This window comes from Lampetra planeri, chromosome 16 (assembly GCF_965212315.1).
Source record: "Lampetra planeri chromosome 16, kcLamPlan1.2.h2, whole genome shotgun sequence".
Taxonomy (NCBI): domain Eukaryota; kingdom Metazoa; phylum Chordata; class Hyperoartia; order Petromyzontiformes; family Petromyzontidae; genus Lampetra; species Lampetra planeri.
In genome coordinates, this window is record NC_136122.1 from 7,302,483 (window position 1) to 7,322,566 (window position 20,084).

Here is a 20,084-nt window from a genome sequence, read left to right on the forward strand (position 1 = left end):
AGACATTCCGCTACTCCTCATGCAGCTGTCTGCTGGCTTGACCACCTGAATGTGAAACTAAGTTGTTGCTCTGCATCTACATCAGCAGCCGTACGAAAAACGAAGAGCGAACTTGCCCGGCGAACAGATATTCACCACAGTGGCCACACGGATAGAAGATAAATACACAGATCCACATTGTACCTGATATACTTGTAGGGGGAAGTACTGATATTACCGAACAAACTAAACTATTAGTATTTAACCAGGAAAGGCCCACCGAGCTGTACAGCTCTTTTTTCAGAAGTTACTTGGCCACAATTGAAGTGGCTTATCATGTGGAAGTTTATAGCAGCCAAATACTCTCAACGCGTGATGTTAATTATAAATGTGCAGGGAAAAATCATGTCCCACCACGGGAAGAGAGAACATGCAAACTCCCAATAAACAGGCGTCAGGGTCGGGATTGAACCCGTGACCTCCTGCATACCGGGCGATGTAGTAAACATCTCGCCACCGTGGCACCACATTGTGCCAGGTCCTGTGGAGAAGGTAGCTGATGAAACCACTGCCCTCATCTCATTCCAGTTCCTCGATTATTCCACCTGCACGCATTACTTCAGACCACACGCTGGGCCCGACTTCACTTGGCCACGTAAAATAAAACGTACGCATGTGGCAGGTCTGGCTACCTACGCCCAAAGAGTCACGTAATTGTAACAGCGTTGAAATGCAATCCATCACTCGCATCACAGACCGTTGCCCAACAGCCGCTTTTGCAGGAGGTGCCAATTGACTCCAGACGCCATCGAAAGGCTTTCCAAAACTCAACACGCACAAGCGTCAGCTTGTCCCGTTGCTTTTTCAGCACCACGCGAAAATGAAAACAATGTGTTGCATCTGCGAACCAGCAACGCTGGGCCGCCACCGCCCGAATCATCGTTTACCACCCGCGCCCTCAACGCAACGTTGCACCGGCAACGTCGGCAGACGGTGCTCGCTCGCGCGCGCGGCGCCTGTGGTACCGTTCTGGAGGTGGGTGGTGCCGAGGGGCTGGTGAGCGACACCATCTCCTGGATGGCGAGGCGCAGCTTGAGCCGGTGCAGCGGGTTCGAGATGCCGATCTCGCGCTGGATCTCGGTGTCCGACAGCGCCGACATGATGGCGCCGCTCTTGACGTTGGCGCGGCACGCCGCCACGTACCACGCCGGCATGCCCACCCACAGCTGCGCGGGCACAAGCGCGACGCGTGCACGTGCGCTGCGTTACGACGACGACAAACAAGGCAGCAGCAGCAGCCGCCCATTCACCACCAGTGGCGGTGACGTCACCGCGGCGCTTGTGCCAGGCTAGGTGCACTTTGAGGACGTCACGTGAAATGTCAAAGGCTCACTGGCAGGAGGTCACGGGACAGACCCAAGTGCCATGGGTTGACTTGACTGAGATTACTGGTAGATGCTCCACCTGTGCCCCCTGCTGCATTTTATCTGCCCAGCTCACAACAGTAAGCACCACTGCTGTGCCCTCTGTGTTATTGGAGGTTGACTGCCTGCAACTGCCCAGTAGCCTCCTTCACAAGCCCCCTGCATAGAGGTCAATGTTAACACCGCTGCTACCAGTAACCAGCAAGTCCACTCAGCTACACATCCTCCTGTACCACACCAGCCCATCTCTTCTCCAGCCCATGCAGGACCAGTTTAGCCCCTCCATCCGGACAAACAGAAGATGCTTGGGCATGCGAGCTACATGACAGAGCCAACACAGCCTTGCCTGTGGAGAAGCTCACTGATGTGATTGTGTCCAGACGTTTCAAAGATCTGCGAGCTCCTCACACAATCCAGCCTGGTTAAACCCAGGAAGCATTACAGATACGCAAGCGCGCTCGCGCGTTTACCCGCGCGCATACATGTGCACGCAGGAACGCTCTCACGCGCGCGTGTGTGTGTGTGTGCCTTTGCGTGGGGAGCGATAATGTAGCGGTTAGCGCGCTGCGCTATGAACTCGGCGATCCGGGTTCGATTCCCGCTCACGGCCAACACCAGTGACGATTATCTGAACTTGTCCTGGGCTTCCCCTAGGTCGACTCAGCCTCAAATGAGTATTTGGTACGGCGTGTAAACATCGTCACTGGGGAGACAAAGGCGGTCGGGCGTAGTGCTGGCCACCCAACCCCCTCGTGTGCCGTTCCGGCCTTCATAGGTGCTCGCTAACAGCACTTGCCCCGACAGTCTGTTAAGGCTATACGGGGGATCTTTGTCTTTTTTGCCTTTGCGTGCACATGAGAACCCACGTGGATGCAAGAGGTGCGTACAATAAATGCACAAAGACAATGATGCTCTGTAAAACCGACACAGGCTGTTGAGGAAAGTGCCGTGAGCGAGCACCTATTTTTGGGTGGCACGGTGCCGTTACCACGCCTTGCTTGCCTTTGGCTCCCCATTGGTGATGTTTAAACTACTGCGCCAGGTACCCATATAAAGCCGAGTCGACCTACAAGGGGAGGCCCAGGACCGGTTTGCCGTGGCCAGGATTCGAACTCAAGTTGCCGGATGCGCACATGCACACAAACAGGTATACACTCGCGTGCATAAACGCACGCGTATACGCATGCACGAACACATATCCACTGTTTGGTATTCCGGATTCCAAGGCATTATAAGTGAGAACCAATTGAAGCCACCATGGCACAGGAGGAGGCAAGCGACCGTCTGCCTTGGCCATCACAGCGCTGGCGCTAACACAACGCCGACGGCGGTTGCTGGCACTGGGTCTGTGGGAGATCGACGCGAGATTGCGCCCTGCAGTTACCTCCAGCCACGCAACAACCGTTGGCCCGTCCCACTGTGCGAAGGGAAGGACTTTCCTGCGGGCGTCTTCCAGGAGCTCATGCCTACCAAAAGGAAAGAGAGAGAGGAGAGAGCAATCAGCCACGCGGCGGTTAAGGCTCTCGAATGTAAACCCGAGATCTGGAGGTCTGCCGCGAAGAATGAAACGACGTCAAGGGTCCTTACGAATGGACACGGCGCGTATACGTTGACACGACGCCCGGCAGGATGCGCGTTAAGTAACCACCCCCCCCCCTCCTCACTGCTGTCCCGTAGGCTTGAACGTTTAGCATCGCAGGAGAAGGGGGGAATGTTTTGTTGTAACCGTTTAGTTTAAAAATGAATATATTTAGACTGCCCGAAAACTGGGTCGTCCAAGGTGTTGACATTATATTTGCGTCCATCTGTCCGGCAAACTAAACTGGGTTATTCAGAATTGTAGGTGTCCATGGCTTCTTGTAATGTTTAGCTTGAGCCAGAGAACAGATGACCGTGGATTTAATGTCAAATCCTTGAGACGTCAATATCATTTACAAAAAATGGCCTGAGAGTTAAGTTCAGATGATTTTATACATTGTTACATTCCGAATTTAGATTTTCTAACAGTTGTACATAAAATAACATGTTGCCGCGGTTTAGGGCTGAGTCGGAACATTCATGCAGACACAATCCATGCGACAGGGAGCATCAGGAACAAGGTATTAGTGTCATGACCACGGCCAGAGACACGCATTTCAGGGGAATAAATTCAGGGCAAAAGCAGGTGGAGTCCCGCCAGCGCTTTAGTCCAGTGCGATCTTAATAAATGTTTTCCGAATTAAATTCTTAAGACAATTATTTTAATGAATGTTGACGTCTAGGTGTGCCGACAAAAATTCATGACTCCAGCTGCAAATTACCAGGGTTTTTTTTTTTGCCGATCACATACCGCTTCGTCGCAATCATCACACGCGGCCATTGGCGCCACAGGATTGGATGCAAGTAATAATCACACCTTCGCTATCTGTTAATTGTGCATGCACACGGCTCGATAAAAAAACATTACTGCAGCTTCTGCTCCGATAATTCCCAGCTGGAGAGACAAATACTTGTGACAATTAAAAAATATATATATAATAGACTATGGCACCAACTTTGGAGCCCAATTTGGAGCGAGCAGACAGAGGCAGACTAAAGGCTTTAAATTTAATCCGGTCGCGTCTAAAGCTTCTGCCAGTTCAAGTCTGCCACATTCGCAGAAGCAAGCGCCATTTTTGACGGCATTCATTTACTCCCCTGAACGACTTAGAGGGAAGGTGGACTTACCCGGATCTTTTTTTTTACCACGGAATGGAGGAGAGGGTGGAGAGGGGAGACAAGGGGGGTACGCATTAAAAATGGCGGCACAGCGGAAAGGGGCGCGTGGCAGGTGGAGGAGGAGGTGACATAGGCAGGGAAACTCCAAGCTTTGTGCATACGCACAGTCTTGAAAATAAGCCTTAGAAGTAAAACAAAGATAGCCCAAAACGTGTTGTTGTTGTTGTTTAACAATTGCTTTACTTTCTACTGCCACACACCAGAGGTGTGGACTCGAGTCATGTGACTTGGACTCGAGTCAGACTCGAGTCATGAATTTGATGACTTGCGACTCGACTTGGACTTGCATAACAATGACTTTGTCCCACCTATGAGATGTGGACTCGAGTCATGTGACTTGGACTCGAGTCATGAATTTGATGACTTGCGACTCGACTTGGACTTGCATAACAATGACTTTGTCCCACCTCTGCCACACACACAGAATCACTGCAATATGTGGAACACTCCGCTAATGAAGACGGCCTCCACACCTCCGTGCCGCCAGCCCCAGCGTATGCTGAACGGCACGTAATGCGCAGATTCGAGTCCAAAGCGTGGAATCATCCCACTTATCGCAGAGGATTTCTCAGCCAATGACCAACTTTCCCAACGCGAGTCTCACGTCCGTTATTTCTGGGCTATCCTTTGCGGGCTTACTTTACTAACAGGAGAGGGTTGCTTGTCATACGTGATACATGGCCATGCGCGCAAAACACACCGGTAAGGAAACAAAAAGGTATGGTTTAAAGTAAAACGCAAATGAGATTAATTATTGCTAGAACGTGCCCTATAACGTAATGTCTCGGTTCTTGTTCATCCCTGCAATGAATGCATCCCTGTCAACCCTTACAGTTTAACCCGTATTCTTGTACAGGCAAATGTAGTTTTTAGGCCCATATGGCGAACAGCCGTTTCTAAACGGGCAAAACATGTTTTTGTCATTTTGTTTGTGTTTCTCCCTTGTGATGGGACTTTGTAAGATGAACGTTGAGATTTGTAAGGGCACGGGGTGACCAATAAGGTCTGAATTGGTCTGTAATAAGGCAGGGCAATGATGAGGGGTTGTCAGGTATGTAGTGAGTGTAGTGATGAGTGTTGTCGTGGGTGTGTGTACTAGTGGTGAGCGTAGTGGTGAGTGTAGTCGTAGTGAGTGTAGTAGTGGTGATTGTTTATTTGTTTGTGTTTCTCCCTTGTGATGGGACTTTGTAAGGTGAACGTTGAGATTTATAAGGGGGCACGGGGCGACAAACAAGGTCTGAATTGGTCCGTAATAAGGCAGGGCACTGATAAGGGGTTGACAGGCATGCGAATGGAATATTCCGCGTGGGTTTGTCGGAGACTATGACAGCATCACGAGGACCCTGCGTCACGTGGTTGATGTTGCGCGCTTCATTCTGTGGACACGAAAGACGTCTTTGTTGCCCGCAGTGACTGCAACGTGCCCACGACAAAGGGGGCAGTATAAAAGCTCGAGCATAACGGTCGAATAAAAAGAGAAACAAAAGGATGATCGGAGATGAATGAGAAATGCTTTGATAAATTGTGTTGGAGACAAGCCGATAAAATGGCAGTTAATGACATACAGCAGAAATGTTTTATGCTTTTAGATTACGGTTAAACCAGCAAAGTCGAAAGCTAATAACCCACAAGAGGAAAAGCACGAATTAGCAACTCTTTCATCTCTTATATATATAAACATCTGCTTCAATATAGAAGGCTTCCAAACACGGGTAAATTACATGGTGAATAGCACAATGCGAATTTTAATTAACAACCCCACAGCTATTTAGGGTAAACATTGCCTTTTTGCTTTGAGGTTATGTATTTATACTATAAATGGTTACTCTAGTAGGATAAAAACATTCATCTTTATGTATAATGGCAGTAAAATGGAACTCTGTTTACCGTCATTATGCAGGACATCTTAGTGTTGTACCGACTTGATAAATGCCCTTTGTAAAACGACTATCAATAGATTGGTCTACATCAGCACCACGTTCCATCATGCTTTTCAGAAAAATAAAACGTTCAAATTGTTTGTGTTCGATATTCACAACAACAGCGGATCATATATGTATGCATAAATGTTGAACTTCTTTCGCGCCGTACATAGCAAACGTGCTAATCGGAGGTGCGGGGGAATGACAACAAACTAAACACAAAAAGCAGTTCTAGAGACATTGTCTTGTAATCTAGATGCAAAAGTGCATAGCTCCAGTGGCTTCCTAATATCGGAAGAGCGTTCCAGACGGCCACGGAAGTGCATCTGAACGCAATATATACATAGAGATTTACAGCAATGTGTGCAAACATAATAAGTGATGTCGGGGGATTAAACAGTGGTAACTGTGAGTCCAAAGAATATAACTTTTCGACATGGATACATTAATATAATATAGGCACAATGTGGGGGAATTCAAGCTGCAATCCCAGTGGCTATTCAACTCTACTTCATATAAGACGACCGAAAATTGGCATCGCTAGGGAATTTTTGTTTAAACCTTGTAGCGTTCACAACCATGTTTGAACTCTAAAATACTGGCAAGTTTCAAGGCGGTCAGTGGAGCCGTCTTAAGGCGGCTGCGATAGAAACGCTGACTTTCACCCTCGTGGTATTCATGTTCTTCGATGCACTTGCAGGAACATATTTCCAACGTAGGTCAAAAAGACCGCATTTTACCTAATTAAACGTACAACCGTATTGAGGTGGCACAGGCCTTAGTGCTGTTTGATACCAAGCAGAGGCTGTTTATAGAATCTGGTTACGTGATATCGAGACTAAATAAGCAAGCATATGTTCTTCATTGAAATGCAGACATAGTGTGGAGCATGCTTTATACATAGATACAGAGTGTACACAAGAATGTGGCATATCTACAAAGGCAACATTTTAAAAATGCACACGACGAGCAGATGCTGGATTAGCAATACTGCACGTTACCCAGGGAATAAAACACAATCTAGTGGCTACTTATGCCATGCATGCTGCAAATGTTGCAGTAACATAATGCCAAATACATCCGCAAAGATAAATGGAACACGGCTTAACAGCCTGAAATACGATTTAGCAGTTACTACCGCCGTGTAAGCCTTTGCGCTCTCCAAAATGACTTTATTTTGTCACGAGCTGCCAGAAAATGATTTGAACCTCACTCTTATCGTACATTAAAGCGAAATTCAGTAGAAGTGGTCCAATCGTTCAAAAATAGGAATTCAGAAAATGACGGACGCATCTGATTGAGGTGAAGAAAGTTTTGAGAAAACAACATATTTGGCGGGGGGGGGGGGGGGGAAGGAGAGTATTTGACATTCGAAAACCATCTCCCGCGTGTCGGCATGTCATCTCAAGTGCCGCACTGCGACACGCAGGAAAGTGCTCGGCTTATTTTAGATTTGGTGACTATTCATTTCACATGTTTTAAATCGGTCACGTATGAAACAAGAGTCAATATGTCCACTGCTTGGCTGTGTGGGGGTCACGGGATTTATTTTGGCCATTCGTTCACCACGCTGCAGGCAGAAGCATAGACGCAGAGTAGTACAGGACAACAATATCCACTATGGGACCTCCTTTGCCAGTGCCAAAATATGAGTATTGTGGTTAATGCAAACATGATTCTTGTAAAAGGTTTCAGTTTGGTGTTTTAACATCTTAACACAACCGTTTTGTTGCCAGAAAAAAGGGGAAAACCTATTCTCATATTTTGGTACTGGCAAAGGAGGTCCCATGATGTAGCTGCACACCCCGAGCTCTCATTACTCTGATAGTGATTGTCTTTGTGCTGTACGTTTTTTGGCGTCCTCTGGTCTAACACCTTTTGAGACGAGGCTCCAAAGAAAGCTGCCTATGGTGTGGACCAATCAGTTTCAAAGACAATGCATAAATGATCAGAGTATGTTTCTTGTTTGCATTCTGACCACAAGTATTGTGGTTAATGCAGACATGATTCCTTGTAAAAGGTTTCAGTTTGGTGTTTTAACATCTTAACACCTGTTTTGTTGCCAGAAAAAAGGGGAAAACCTAATCTCAAACAATATCCATTGTTGTACGCTAATAACTCTGCTGATAACATATCCCCGCAGCAGGTCATAACAGCCGTTTGTTAATTTTATTTGGTGATGCTGCATTGGCAGTGAGGCCACAAGCGCAAATCTAAAAACAAAAACTCAACATGTTGGTCAATCACACTGTGTGGCCTTAAAAGGAACAAAAACTATATAATAGGCGGCGTTTAAGGCAGTGGCTCTCCCCTCGCCCCTTCACTATTTTCCATCCTTCGCCTACCCTGAGTGATCCCCAAGTACCCCTCTATCGCTTCCACTCGTTCCTCAATCCTTGTAACATGCCCCTGCCATCTAAATCATTCTATTCTGCCACTGTTCTGTAAGCTATGTCAAGCGCCTTGAGTGAAGGTGCTCTATGAATATAAATTAAACAGAATTTCATGTGCTATGACAAAGGATCATTACCCAAAACGTTGCCTATTTGAAAAAAAAAAAAATCCCATTTAAGAGAGCGTTATTGACGAATGTGTGTGAGTGTTTTGCTTTATGGATGCCGGTTACCCATCTGAGCACTATCCAGGCTCATTGCTGCTTAGCTTCCAGAATGTGCTTTTTGTTTTTAGTTTGTTGTCCATTCCCAGCACATCTGATTAGCACGATTCGCTATGCACGGTGCAAAAGAAGTTTAACATACATAGGGTCATATTGTTTCAGCAGGCAGGGCCCAATGAGCTGCTCGTCTCTATTTTATGGGTGACCTGCGACAGTAAAGATGTTATACAGTACAGATCTTATGACAAATACATACATACTAATATACACACACCATTCATTAAAAACACGTATTAATACATATTCTAAGAGCTCGCTCAACTGCAAATCTCCGCGGTTGATGCACGCACAATGAGTGGACTGCACGTCATGTTCTGTCGATGTATGGAGCGATGAATTCCGTCAAACGGGACCATGGCGGCGTCTAGCTGGCATGGCCATTGAGGGGGGCAGCAACTAGACTTGAAATCTTTTTTAAGGTGTGATGTTGTCTACCTCGCCTGGTATGCAGGAAGTCGTAGGTTCGATTCCAACCCTGACATCTGTATATTTGGAGATTGCATGTTCTCCCCCGGGGCCTCTGGTTTTTCCCTCCACATTTAGAAATATGCGTTTATATTAATTGGATTATTTTGCTGCTATAAATTCCCACATGACCGCAAACTTCGTTGAGCTAATAGCTCAGTGGACTTTACCTAGCAAGATAAAAGTAGCTTAGCTTCAATTGCATATATTTTTTAGTGATTTGTTTAACTTTCCTATAACTCTGCAACTCTAACGAGTGCTTGCATTGGTTGTTGTTTTTGTCATGCTCTGACCTGCCCCCGGATTGAACATCTGCGAAAGAGCTTTATAGCTCATCGGATTCCCCCAGTATGAATAAAGATTCTGATAAAGAAAGTTGCCCGACGTGGGAATGCTGAAGAGGTGAGCCCAAGTTACTTACTTCTTTTTCATTCTCCTTTCCTTCTCCGCCTGCGTCCCCAGTTTCCCAAGTCCCAGGGCATCCTGGGTAGCACTGTCGACTTCCCCAAGGCTTCCTGCTGAAGACAGGCTCGTCGGGTCAAAGTTAAAAGCACCGGGGCCCGCCTCCGATCCCAGTGGTGGACATTCCACGTTCCCTGAACAAGACCGGCATCCGATTGGAACAGACGAAGGTACGACGCTGCAACATTGATTTGCTCCCTCCACTACTTGTGGAAGCCCTTCCACTTGAGGGGGCGGGGGGGGGGATGGCTTCTCTAGAGCGCTGCTCTAGGAGGATATTCTGACCAACCTTTCACACACTGGTCAGATATCTTGGAATAGGTGGGGGTCAGGTTTACCCCACCACGCGCGCGACCTGCCGGTCGACTGCGTTGTTGTGACCCGTTTGCACCGCTGGATAAAAGAAAGCTGCACCAGTTGGTTCAACTGCCGCGGCAAGAGATGGAATCAGAGCACCTATGAAGGCCGGAACGGCACACGAGGGGGTGGGTGTCTCCCCAGTGGCGATGTTTTTACACACCACACCAGGTACTCATTTGAGGCTGAGCTGACCTACGGGAGACCGGTTCAGATAATCGTCACCGGTGTTGGCCGTGAGCGGGAACCGAACTCGGGTCGCCGGATTCGTAGCACAGCTAGCTAACCGCCACGGCACCCTCTCCCCCTACTACACCGCCGGCGGCAGCATCCGCGGCAAGAGGACACTTGCGCCAAAGCTGACGGCACAAGCGCTCAAGTACCTGGGCCTTGCAGAGGCATCTCCTTAATAGCCCCGGTGATCCGAGCCTTCTCCTTCTTGCCGAAGAGGCGACCGATGGAGGACTTGATCCCTTTCTTTTTCTGCGCCTTGTGCAGGGAGTCCTGGCTGCTGTTGCTGCTGCTGGGATTGCTGGCTTGGCCATCCTGGGACACAGGTGGCCTAAGCGGAGGGCACAAACGCAGCACAGCGATACTCAAAAGAGAGACAACGTAACGTAACGATCGATCCGCCACGCGATTTCATAAACGTTGCTCGGCTTGGATGTCTTTCGAGCAACGCGCACATGCCAGCCTTTGCAGCGATCGATCTGCTGGACGAAGGGGCAAGGGCTTACTTATCTAGAATTCACCACGTTGGTGTGTGCGTGGGTTGGTGTAGGTGGGAAAAGTAGACGTGAAAGCGTAGAGGTAAAGAACATCAATGGATTTGTCTGTGCTGCCTGCCACTGCCCACCACGTATTCCCGCGATGACCACCTGTTTGTGCATGGTGGTGTACCATCCAAGCACTACCGAGGCTCAACATTGCTCAGCTTTCAAGAAATATCTATGAATTTCCCATGTAGACTCTCGGCGTCCACAGACTCAGTGAAGACGGTCACCGTATCGCGTGCTTTCAGATGCGCTTCTGCGGCCGTCTGGAACGCTCTTCCTTCTGATATTAAGAAGCCACTGGGAGCGATGCACTTTTAAACAATCTAGATTGAAAACTAATTTCTTTAGAACTGCTTTTGTGTTTAGTTTAATGTCCTTCCGTTACACCTCCGATGAGCACGGTTGACTACGTACGGTGCAAAATAAGTTCAACTATAAGTTCAACATACACACGTATGTCCAGTCAAGCTCTAAAACACGGACGGCGTATACATTTCCAGAAGATCACGCCGACAAACCTGCATTCCAACAATAACATTGCCTGCGTTAGAAGCCCTCAAACTGCAAAGGAGCGTAATATCTTTAAATTACTGTCTTGAAATATTTTCTTCTAAGGAGAGCGCTGCCGTGCTTGACAGACTTGCTGGAGGAGTCTCAATTACCAAGGATGGAGCCCGAGACGGAATTGGATACAAATGGTCACTTTCGCCTTGCACCAAAATTGCAGTTGGCAACCCAGAAATATCCCGCTCAAGGACAGAGATAGAATTTAGCTCTGGGGAGCGGGGGAGGAGGAATGAACCCTCTGGCGTCAGCCGCTTGGCCTCAGCAAAACCTTCGCGAGGACATTTCTCTCTTGCGGAGGAGAAGCGCCGAGCGAGTCTGCGAGACGTTGAGTCGCAGCTCGGCTAATGGTCAGCAGGAAACGCAATTACCGTTCTTGCCCGCCCGCCCGCCGACCCTCCCCCCACTCCTTCCAAATTGATGCAATATCCTGCCGGAGACGGCCTACAGGTTGCAAAGAAGACTGTGAATTAATTCTAGATTTGAAGCTTTCGTGACTGCAAGGATTCATATTCTTAGGTTTGTTTTCGGTAAAGTCACGTAGGTAAAAATTTTAAATTAATAAAAGTAAAATAAAACAAAATAAAAAATTCACGACGTTTCGGAAGCAACACAAGCCTCCGTCTTCAGGTGGAACCGTCACAGCCACGACAGCTGTATCAAGTAAATGAGAGATCACAGGAAATACCACCCCGTATATATAATGGTTGAGGGGGGAAGGGCCAGGAACGGCACACTTTTTATTGATATGGTAAGGTGAATTAAGTACGTTGGGAATTGCAATGACGTGAGCATATTTTGGTTCTGGCGAGGATCGGTCTAAAAATAAATGCAGTTAAATTTTTTTTTTTGAATGTTTTGCTTCGCGATAGCAATGGTGTCGGTGGGTTTTAACTTGCAAGCAAAATAACATTAAGACTAAGACCCTGCTGCTACCACAGTGTACATTAACGAGCCTCATCTAGGACAATGCCATTTCACAACCTTAACACTTTGAGGAGAAATATATTTCAACTTTCAACTGACATTCATAGCATTAATTGAAAGCAGCCAAAGAACCGAATATCATTAAACAAAGCTATTTAACTAACAGACAAATGCGACAGTAGGTCAATGTAAAAGGAAAGCTGCCACGCACAAACTGTATGGTGTAAGCGTGCCCATAGATTGATCACATTCCAGTGGCCATGACTGTTTGACCCCCTGCCACTGCATGTAGATAGGTATTGGGGCTGACAACACAATTTTGTCCATCTGTCGGGGCCAATTACTGACGCTAAAAAGGGGTGAATCGCACCGTTATCCGGGTGCAATTGTTTGGAATGACCATCGATGTCCTCAACAGATAAGTGCTAGATGGTGGATGGATTGTCACTTGCTTATCAGTGCAGAGGCACTCTCCAGGTAATCGCTGCGAGGCTCTGCACAGAGTAAATGCTTTCCAACATTAACCCCTGACCTCTAGGATGAGCTTCTCAGCTATTCCAAAGACTGCACCCGAAACCTCGTGTAAGCCGCTGGCTTAAGACACCATGAATATACCTGACAAGGGTAGATGACCATGTGTAATAATAGCAAACACCCCCTTACAGCAATATACATTGTTTCAATAAGTTGGCAAAAACTGCGTCGGCGGTGGTGCACAAGTACAAATAGCAAAACAAAGATCACCACTCATAGTAGAGTTTTTTTTGGGTTAGATCGCGTCAATACATAAATGTGTCTTTAAAACCCGCCACCACCCGACACAGCCAACTAGTAAGGGTTGTCACATAAACAGAACGTGGCCAATTCGTCACTAGTACAGCACGCCGGTGTGTTGGAGAGCCAAGCCACAACATTTACAAACTGAGTACGACGTTTCGCCAGTAATTACAACCGGCATCATCAGGCGACAGCCAGATTTGTGGAGAAGTCTGTTTCGCTCCTGATATAGAGGCGTAGATGTGGTGACCACACTTCTGCGCTCTTGTGCAAAGTGGGGGTGGGGGATTAATGAGTCAACGTATATTATGAATGCGCATTATGCGCTTAGGGCAATGGACCTTCTGCAGCCGTCGCAGTTCTGGATACGTTGTGAGATGCCAATCTGTCACCTGACTTGGTCATCAGCTCCTATTCATTCCCATGGCCGGCTCAAGCCCACTCTTCTTCACACTCGTAATAGTACGTGCTCATCTTTCCTTATATCAGTGCAATGCACTGATATATTTACATCCTGTAAAATAATGTCCGTATTATTATGCATCCATAATTAGGCACGGATACAGCACGTGCACTTATAGCGTCAAAACAACAGTTAGCTGTAGGTTATCCTAGCAAGGCAGGAGAAAGCGCGACAATGTTTAAGTTGCATCATCTTATTTCTCATTGCAATGCATGTATAGGAACATATTTACACATTTGTCAACGCAATAACGAGACTTTTTGTTCTCAGCTGTCCATCACAGTGCATCAGACTGGTTGACTGATTAGGGGCACGAGCGGTGGCGCAGCGGTTAGCACGCTGAGCGATGAACTCGGCGACCAGAGTTCGATTCCCAGCCACGGCTAACATCAGTGATGAGTGATATCCGGACCAGTTCTAGGTCCCTTCTTTCACGACTCCGCGCACTGACCGGCACCGTCAAACAAGCCCCTTTTGACTGAGGGGGCATGGCAAGGCCTTCGGCAAGGATTGCCATGCATGTCTAGGAAAGGCAAGGAGTTTATTGGCAAGAGGGACTCGTAAATTTGATTGGTTTGGAAAAGCACCGCGTGGACCCAGGGCACACCACCACCGTCGTTGGCTTAATAGGCGACAGAGGCTCTGGTGAACTCCACTCACCAGACAGCTTGTGCAAGCCCCACAGTTCACAATGACAAACCAAGTAAGTGTCTGCGCTGCAATTTGCGGACAGTTTAGTGGCCGTGGATTAATGTCCGCGAGTAAACAGCCTGCGTTTTTTGACAGTGTTATCTGTCGGCGATCCGGATTTAAGCAACAGTGGAGTTATGATTTAAGCACCGGACGGGAAACCCTCCAGCGCGAGGGAAGCTATATCACGATGAACGACACCATCTTAAATGGGCGCCGCAACATAAGCAATGTGTGCGTTTTTGTTGTGTGCCGTAAAACCATGACTGTTGATGTCTATCTCTAGGGCTTTGGCATGGCCTGCAACAAAAGGTCCCCCCCCCCCGACACCCCCACTAAAAATGGCAAGAGTTCTGCGAAATGACATACATTTAGTGTAGTGGTCTCCGCTCGATCTGCAAAAATCCTCGGCCTATTTAGCGGACAAATAAAAGCCCGCGACACGAAACGCAACTTGCGAAAGGCGCTTTGGGTGAGATGGAACGCCGAGTAGCTAGGATTGCTCAGCGGTGCCAGGGCGTCTTCGCACAATCAGCGTCTTGGCAATTGTGCGGCTCCAGCCGTAGTAGATTCAGCGGGTAGGTGGACAATGTGAGATTCACTGCCGCTGGAATGCCAAGTCAACAAATCTCTCTGCTGTGCGATGGCAGAGGCGCATTTGGCTCAAGACTGTTTCCAATAAGGCCAGTGCCTGGCCTTACTGGGGATTTTTTTGTAAATAATGTAAATTTACAAAAATGTAAACATTGAAGCTAGTCATTTTTTTCACGTCATAACTCAAGAATTATCTAAGATTGGTGCTTTGCCATTTTTTACTTTGATTTTCATTCATTAATTGAACATGTGGTGTTTATGAAAGTACAACAATTTTACTGTGAGAATACCAAATTATTACAACCACAAAAAATATGTATAACGTGACATTTACGTCATTAATCATAGACCAGAGAGTCAAATAACCCCTCCCCCGCCCCCCCCCCCCCCCATTGCCAAAAGGGCAGAGGGAAGCTTTCATCCAACAATGGATTCAACAAGGGCCGGAACTTATTATGACAATCTAAAACAATTCGACAACTATGCTGTTCGACACCTGCTTTTAATGTCCGTAACCCAGGACCGTCATGGAAATATGTAAGTATTGTTGAACTTCTTTCGCAGCGTACATAGCCAACTGTGCTAACCGGAGGTGTGCGAAACTCCGTTGTGCCAATGGATCCGCACCTTGGTTAGCTACGTACGGTGCGAAAGAAGTTCAACATTAATACAACGGCATAGTTCCCCCAAAGAGTCTTAACACACTGTTGGTGGGATAGGTGCTGTTAGCGAGCACCTATGAAGGCTGGAACGCCACGCAAGACAGGGCGTGGGTGGCCAGCACCATGCCCGGCTGCCTTTGTCTCCCTAGTGGCAATGTTTTTTCACATCGCACCAGGTACTCAACTGAGGCTGAGTCGACCTTGGGGAGGCCCAGGACCAGCTCAGATAATCATCACTGGTGTTGGCCGCTCCCCCCAACGTACACACATTTTCATACGTACGTGCGGTGCTGTCTCTTCTGAGCCACCGGTACCGAGCGCAACACAGCGGACCCGCCCGCCCGTCCGGCCGACGCACACACACGCACGCGCACACACACACGTACCCTCGGAGTTCCTCCTGGCTGGCCGAGCGCGTGAGCTGCGCGCCCTTCTCGGCGCCCACCCTCGGGCTGGGCGGTGGCGACGTCTCGCACCGTATCGTTGCCTTGTCCTCCCTCGGGTCGTCCCGCGCCCCGCCGGCCTGCGGAAGAGCCGAGGGGAACGTTCGCTAAGGCGGGGCAGCGAGTGTTTTTTCACGTGGGCGCGCAGAGCTGGTGGCGGTGGGTCAATGGGTGGTGGTGGTGATGGGTTGGGTGGCGGGACACCAAGTACACGTTGGTACAACGCTCGTAAAGCACGCGCGCGTACAAAATATCGAGGAAATGCGCTAAAAAAAGGCAATTGTGTCAAAGCTTGCAACTTTGCGTCATTCTGAGATCCATAATCGGTCAAGACCGTACAAAGCGCTCGATGAAAGCAGTGCACAGCCAATTGTATGCAAGCATTATCAATGGCATGCGGACGTACTATCGCCAAATGTGTTATAGTCATGTTAATTGATATGATGCATTGACGCGAGAACTTCCGTGAACGCTCCATCTGACATAAACCACCATTCAGCCTCTCTCTCTCTCTGGTTATCTCCCACTGTGGAGCGCACGGATATTTTATTTCCGAAGGAAATACGAATTTGATCGATTCAAGCCAGAGAGAGAGAGAGAGCAGTTAAATTAAGACGTCACTCAGAATCACTCCTTTAAAAGGAACAAAGTTTGGTAATGGTTTTCCGCAGATCGTTACAATTTCACGAGCCGAAAGTGGGGAAAGCGCACTTTGAACGTGTTTGTTTTGAGCGTTCGTCAAATATCACTTTGAGAGCTACAAAGCGAAATCTCGCAATCAAAATATTGAGAAAGAATACTGCTCCGGAAGAAATTGGTGGGAGTGCTAGAAGGCAATTGGCGTTTAAGAATTGCGTGAATTTCTCTAACGGCAACGGCTCTCCGCATATCATTCAGAAACACAGAGGGGGGGGTGGGAGGGTGTCGGAAAGGGGGATGAGGGGAAAATATATTGAGTTTTTAAACACGTTTTTCATCTCAAAAGACGCCCCCGAAATGTGACGTACGTTGAAAAGTTTGGCAGCGAATGGATAGAATTAATTACGTGTTTTTTTTTAATGATTATTGCAAGCCCTCTGTGTTCCTTCATGAAAGCTAAAAAGCACACAAAGCACAAGTAAACTTCCCACGACACGCATTAGCTGCATAAAAATAAATTGTAATTTGAAAAAATAAACAACAACAAAAATCAACAAGAGATTAAAAATAACGCATTAAAAATGTTTCTGCACTGCTGATGATATAATATACATTATGCACCATGAATTTGATGCCTTTTTTTTATAAAAAAAAAAATTTACGTTTCATTTTATACCCGATTAATTCAGAGGAAGTGTAAATCGGAAGCATTATTTACATACAAGCTGTCGTAAGGGAACTGCCATCGGCTGATTATACATGTTTGTGATTAGCTTGCGACATGTTCCAATTTATTTAAGATTCAAAACAAGGACTGGAATTATAACAATCAGTGGCGTCACAACTGCCGATGCCGAAGTTTAAAATTGTGAGTTTTTTAGCGATCACTTGCAATGCACCAACACTCCGGTACCAAAAACTATAACGTTAAAGTTAATGACAAGACTTAAATCGTCATGGCGATAGACATGACGATTGAAAGTGCCAAAATTATTTAAGTTTGTTTTAACTATTGTTCTATTAATACCGGATTGTTTTTAAGGATCACATACTTTATTCAAAAATAATTTAGCTCTGATATACCGATATGAGAAGCTAAGCAGGTCTGAGCCGGCACAATTATTGGATAGTGGGGTATTGTCAGCTGCTAGGGGGCTGCATTGTTAGCAGAGGACAGTGCAGCAAATTCCGTTGTACTGTACCGTACACCCGCGCCTATGTTCCACACCGTCACCAACTCGCACTGACCAGGGGTGGTAAAGTATGGTGAAATAGGATACACTCGCCGTGGGAAAGCCCAGCGGTGGATTGACAAAGCGACTGTAAGCATGCATGGCCATGCCGCTTAAAAACATCCCACTTGTTGCTTTACCGACGCTGCAAGTCAAAATGACGTTTGGCTCACAGTCGCAAAGCAGGCGAAATATTTAATCACTTGGCAAGTGGCTGCAAATCCGACATAATAATTCTAGCGATTCCAGACCCATTCAGTGACCAGGAAGAATTACTTTAGCACAATGGTTTTGTAAAGTGGCCTGCAAATATGTTTTTTGAAGAATGCAACCGTAAGTACGGAGATGTTTTAAACAAGTGCGAATATTTTTCGATTTAAAGCTTTCGTGACTGCAGGGATTCATCTTCTTGGTTCTTTCGGTAAAGTCACGTAGAAGGACAGACCTGTTCTCTACCTGAAGACGGCTGCTTGCGTTGTGGCCGAAACATCGTGAGAATTATTTCAATATGTTTTATTTTTATTATTTTATTATTTTCCTTCTACGTGACTTTACCGAAAGAACCAAAAAGAAGTGCGAATATCATTGCTGATTAACGCAATAAACTCGTCCAGTATTTATCTTTCTTCTGACCATTGAAACCGAATCCCACTTCAGAACCTGAGAATCGTTTTCAGCTACAACGGCTGCCAGCAGCAACAGCAGATTTATTTTAATCGTTTCGGTGCAAATCCCATCGTCGCAAAAACTTCACAAACATTGAGCGTACAACGTGGCACAAACGCGGGGAAAAAACTAAGAAAAAAAAAAATTCATAATGCAAATAATAGTGACGCCTACGGAAAGCATAACATCAAAAGGGATACACGGTTACCTTCCTATGATGCTTCCTTAAATCACTAGGCTGAGTGGAACGACAGCAATAAAAGAAAAAAAGAATCAACAGTGAAGGAGTGCGGAAAAAATTTAGAGTTTATAATCGTGACGTCTAAACTGTGGCAAATATTACAGACATGCTTTGCATTTTACCGTGAATCAACAATTTTGAGACACCACACACACACACAACCGAATCAGTGATGGGGAAGGTTCCTACAAACATTTGTGGAAATTATAGGTTAATTATTATATGGAAAGACCTGGCCCTACCATTGAAATGTAGAATTTGCATCATGAGCTCAGGATTGTAAACGGGAAATGAATGCCACCAAAAGTTTTGTTTGCACAAGTAATCACCATTGAGCAATTCTGAAGTATGTTTCCGCAATTACGCCCAACAGCGGTAAAAATGCCGATTTATGTTCAAGTCTAAAAATTTCATGAAAATCGTACGTACTCAAAATGTTGAAAATGAGGAATAGTAATGACGTGCTACCACAGTGGTAGGCGTTTACTACAATTTTAACACATTTCTCACCGTATAGATTTTGGGTTTTTTTTTGTTGGTTAACCGTTTTGTCATGACATACAATTATTCTGTGACCATATAAAAATCAGAGTGACCTCTGACAGTCGGAAGGAGAAGGAAAAAATAAAGGGCCACGGATTTATTTGAGGTCATACGCTGTTATGGCACCGTCGCTGTGCTCTTTCCGAGCTCAAAGATCAATACAAAGCCACGACCATTGAATTGAGAGAAGTAGATTAATTTATTTATTTCTCGGCACAGAGAGCACGTGGAGATGAAGCAAGGCTTCGGCAATCGTTTGCCCCTAAATTCTGGTGGATTTATCGTCGTTATACATTCCCAGCGAATGGAAGGGTTTTATCCCGCTCAAGCTGATGAAAAAAGGTGGTCAGCGTCGAGTAAAGGCCACCACGCACGGCTTTTGTGAGAACAGGGCTCGCTGTTCATGATTCTGGCTCCAAAAATAACCACATTTTCCCAAGTGTGGCAATGAAGGCCTGTGCCCTAGGCCTGGGTTATATGAGACCTATTGTTGGCAAAAAATGTGAGGTTCATCTGCAGGCCTAGTGACACCAGATCCCGTTGACAATTTGGTGCGATGGGCCGTACAGATGAGCCAGATTTACAATGGGGGCTTCCTCCTGAACAACGTTAACAGGCAATCACATTCATGAGTCATAAACATGTGGTCCTCGGAAAGACCTGCAGAACGGGATCATATTCATGACCCAATCAGGTTGGGGCCTTCCTTCACCAGATCGGACGAGATCGGGCGCGTTCCAGGTTGAGCTCGGATGGCGTTTTAGCACGGCTGACCTCCGCACGCAATCGTGCAATCGTGCAATCAACAGGTATCGTGGCTAGTG

General features: G+C 46.7%; 1 protein-coding gene across 8 annotated transcripts in view; it reads right to left on the minus strand.

Moving 5' to 3' along the window:
* Window positions 1-20,084, minus strand: part of LOC144722985 (liprin-alpha-1-like) — a 277,623-nt gene that overhangs the window by 33,214 nt on the left and 224,325 nt on the right. For 4 of the 8 annotated variants that reach the window (XM_078601460.1, XM_078601457.1, XM_078601456.1 and 1 more), the window contains 5 exons: window positions 15,883-16,019; window positions 10,427-10,605; window positions 9,646-9,820; window positions 2,788-2,869; window positions 1,005-1,205 (listed from right to left, as the gene is read on the minus strand). In XM_078601460.1, coding sequence (XP_078457586.1) covers window positions 1,005-1,205; window positions 2,788-2,869; window positions 9,646-9,820; window positions 10,427-10,605; window positions 15,883-16,019 — 774 coding nt within the window. The remainder of the gene's footprint in view (window positions 1-1,004; window positions 1,206-2,787; window positions 2,870-9,645; window positions 9,821-10,426; window positions 10,606-15,882; window positions 16,020-20,084) is intronic. The other 4 variants (XM_078601462.1, XM_078601459.1, XM_078601461.1 and 1 more) reach the window with 2 other exon arrangements.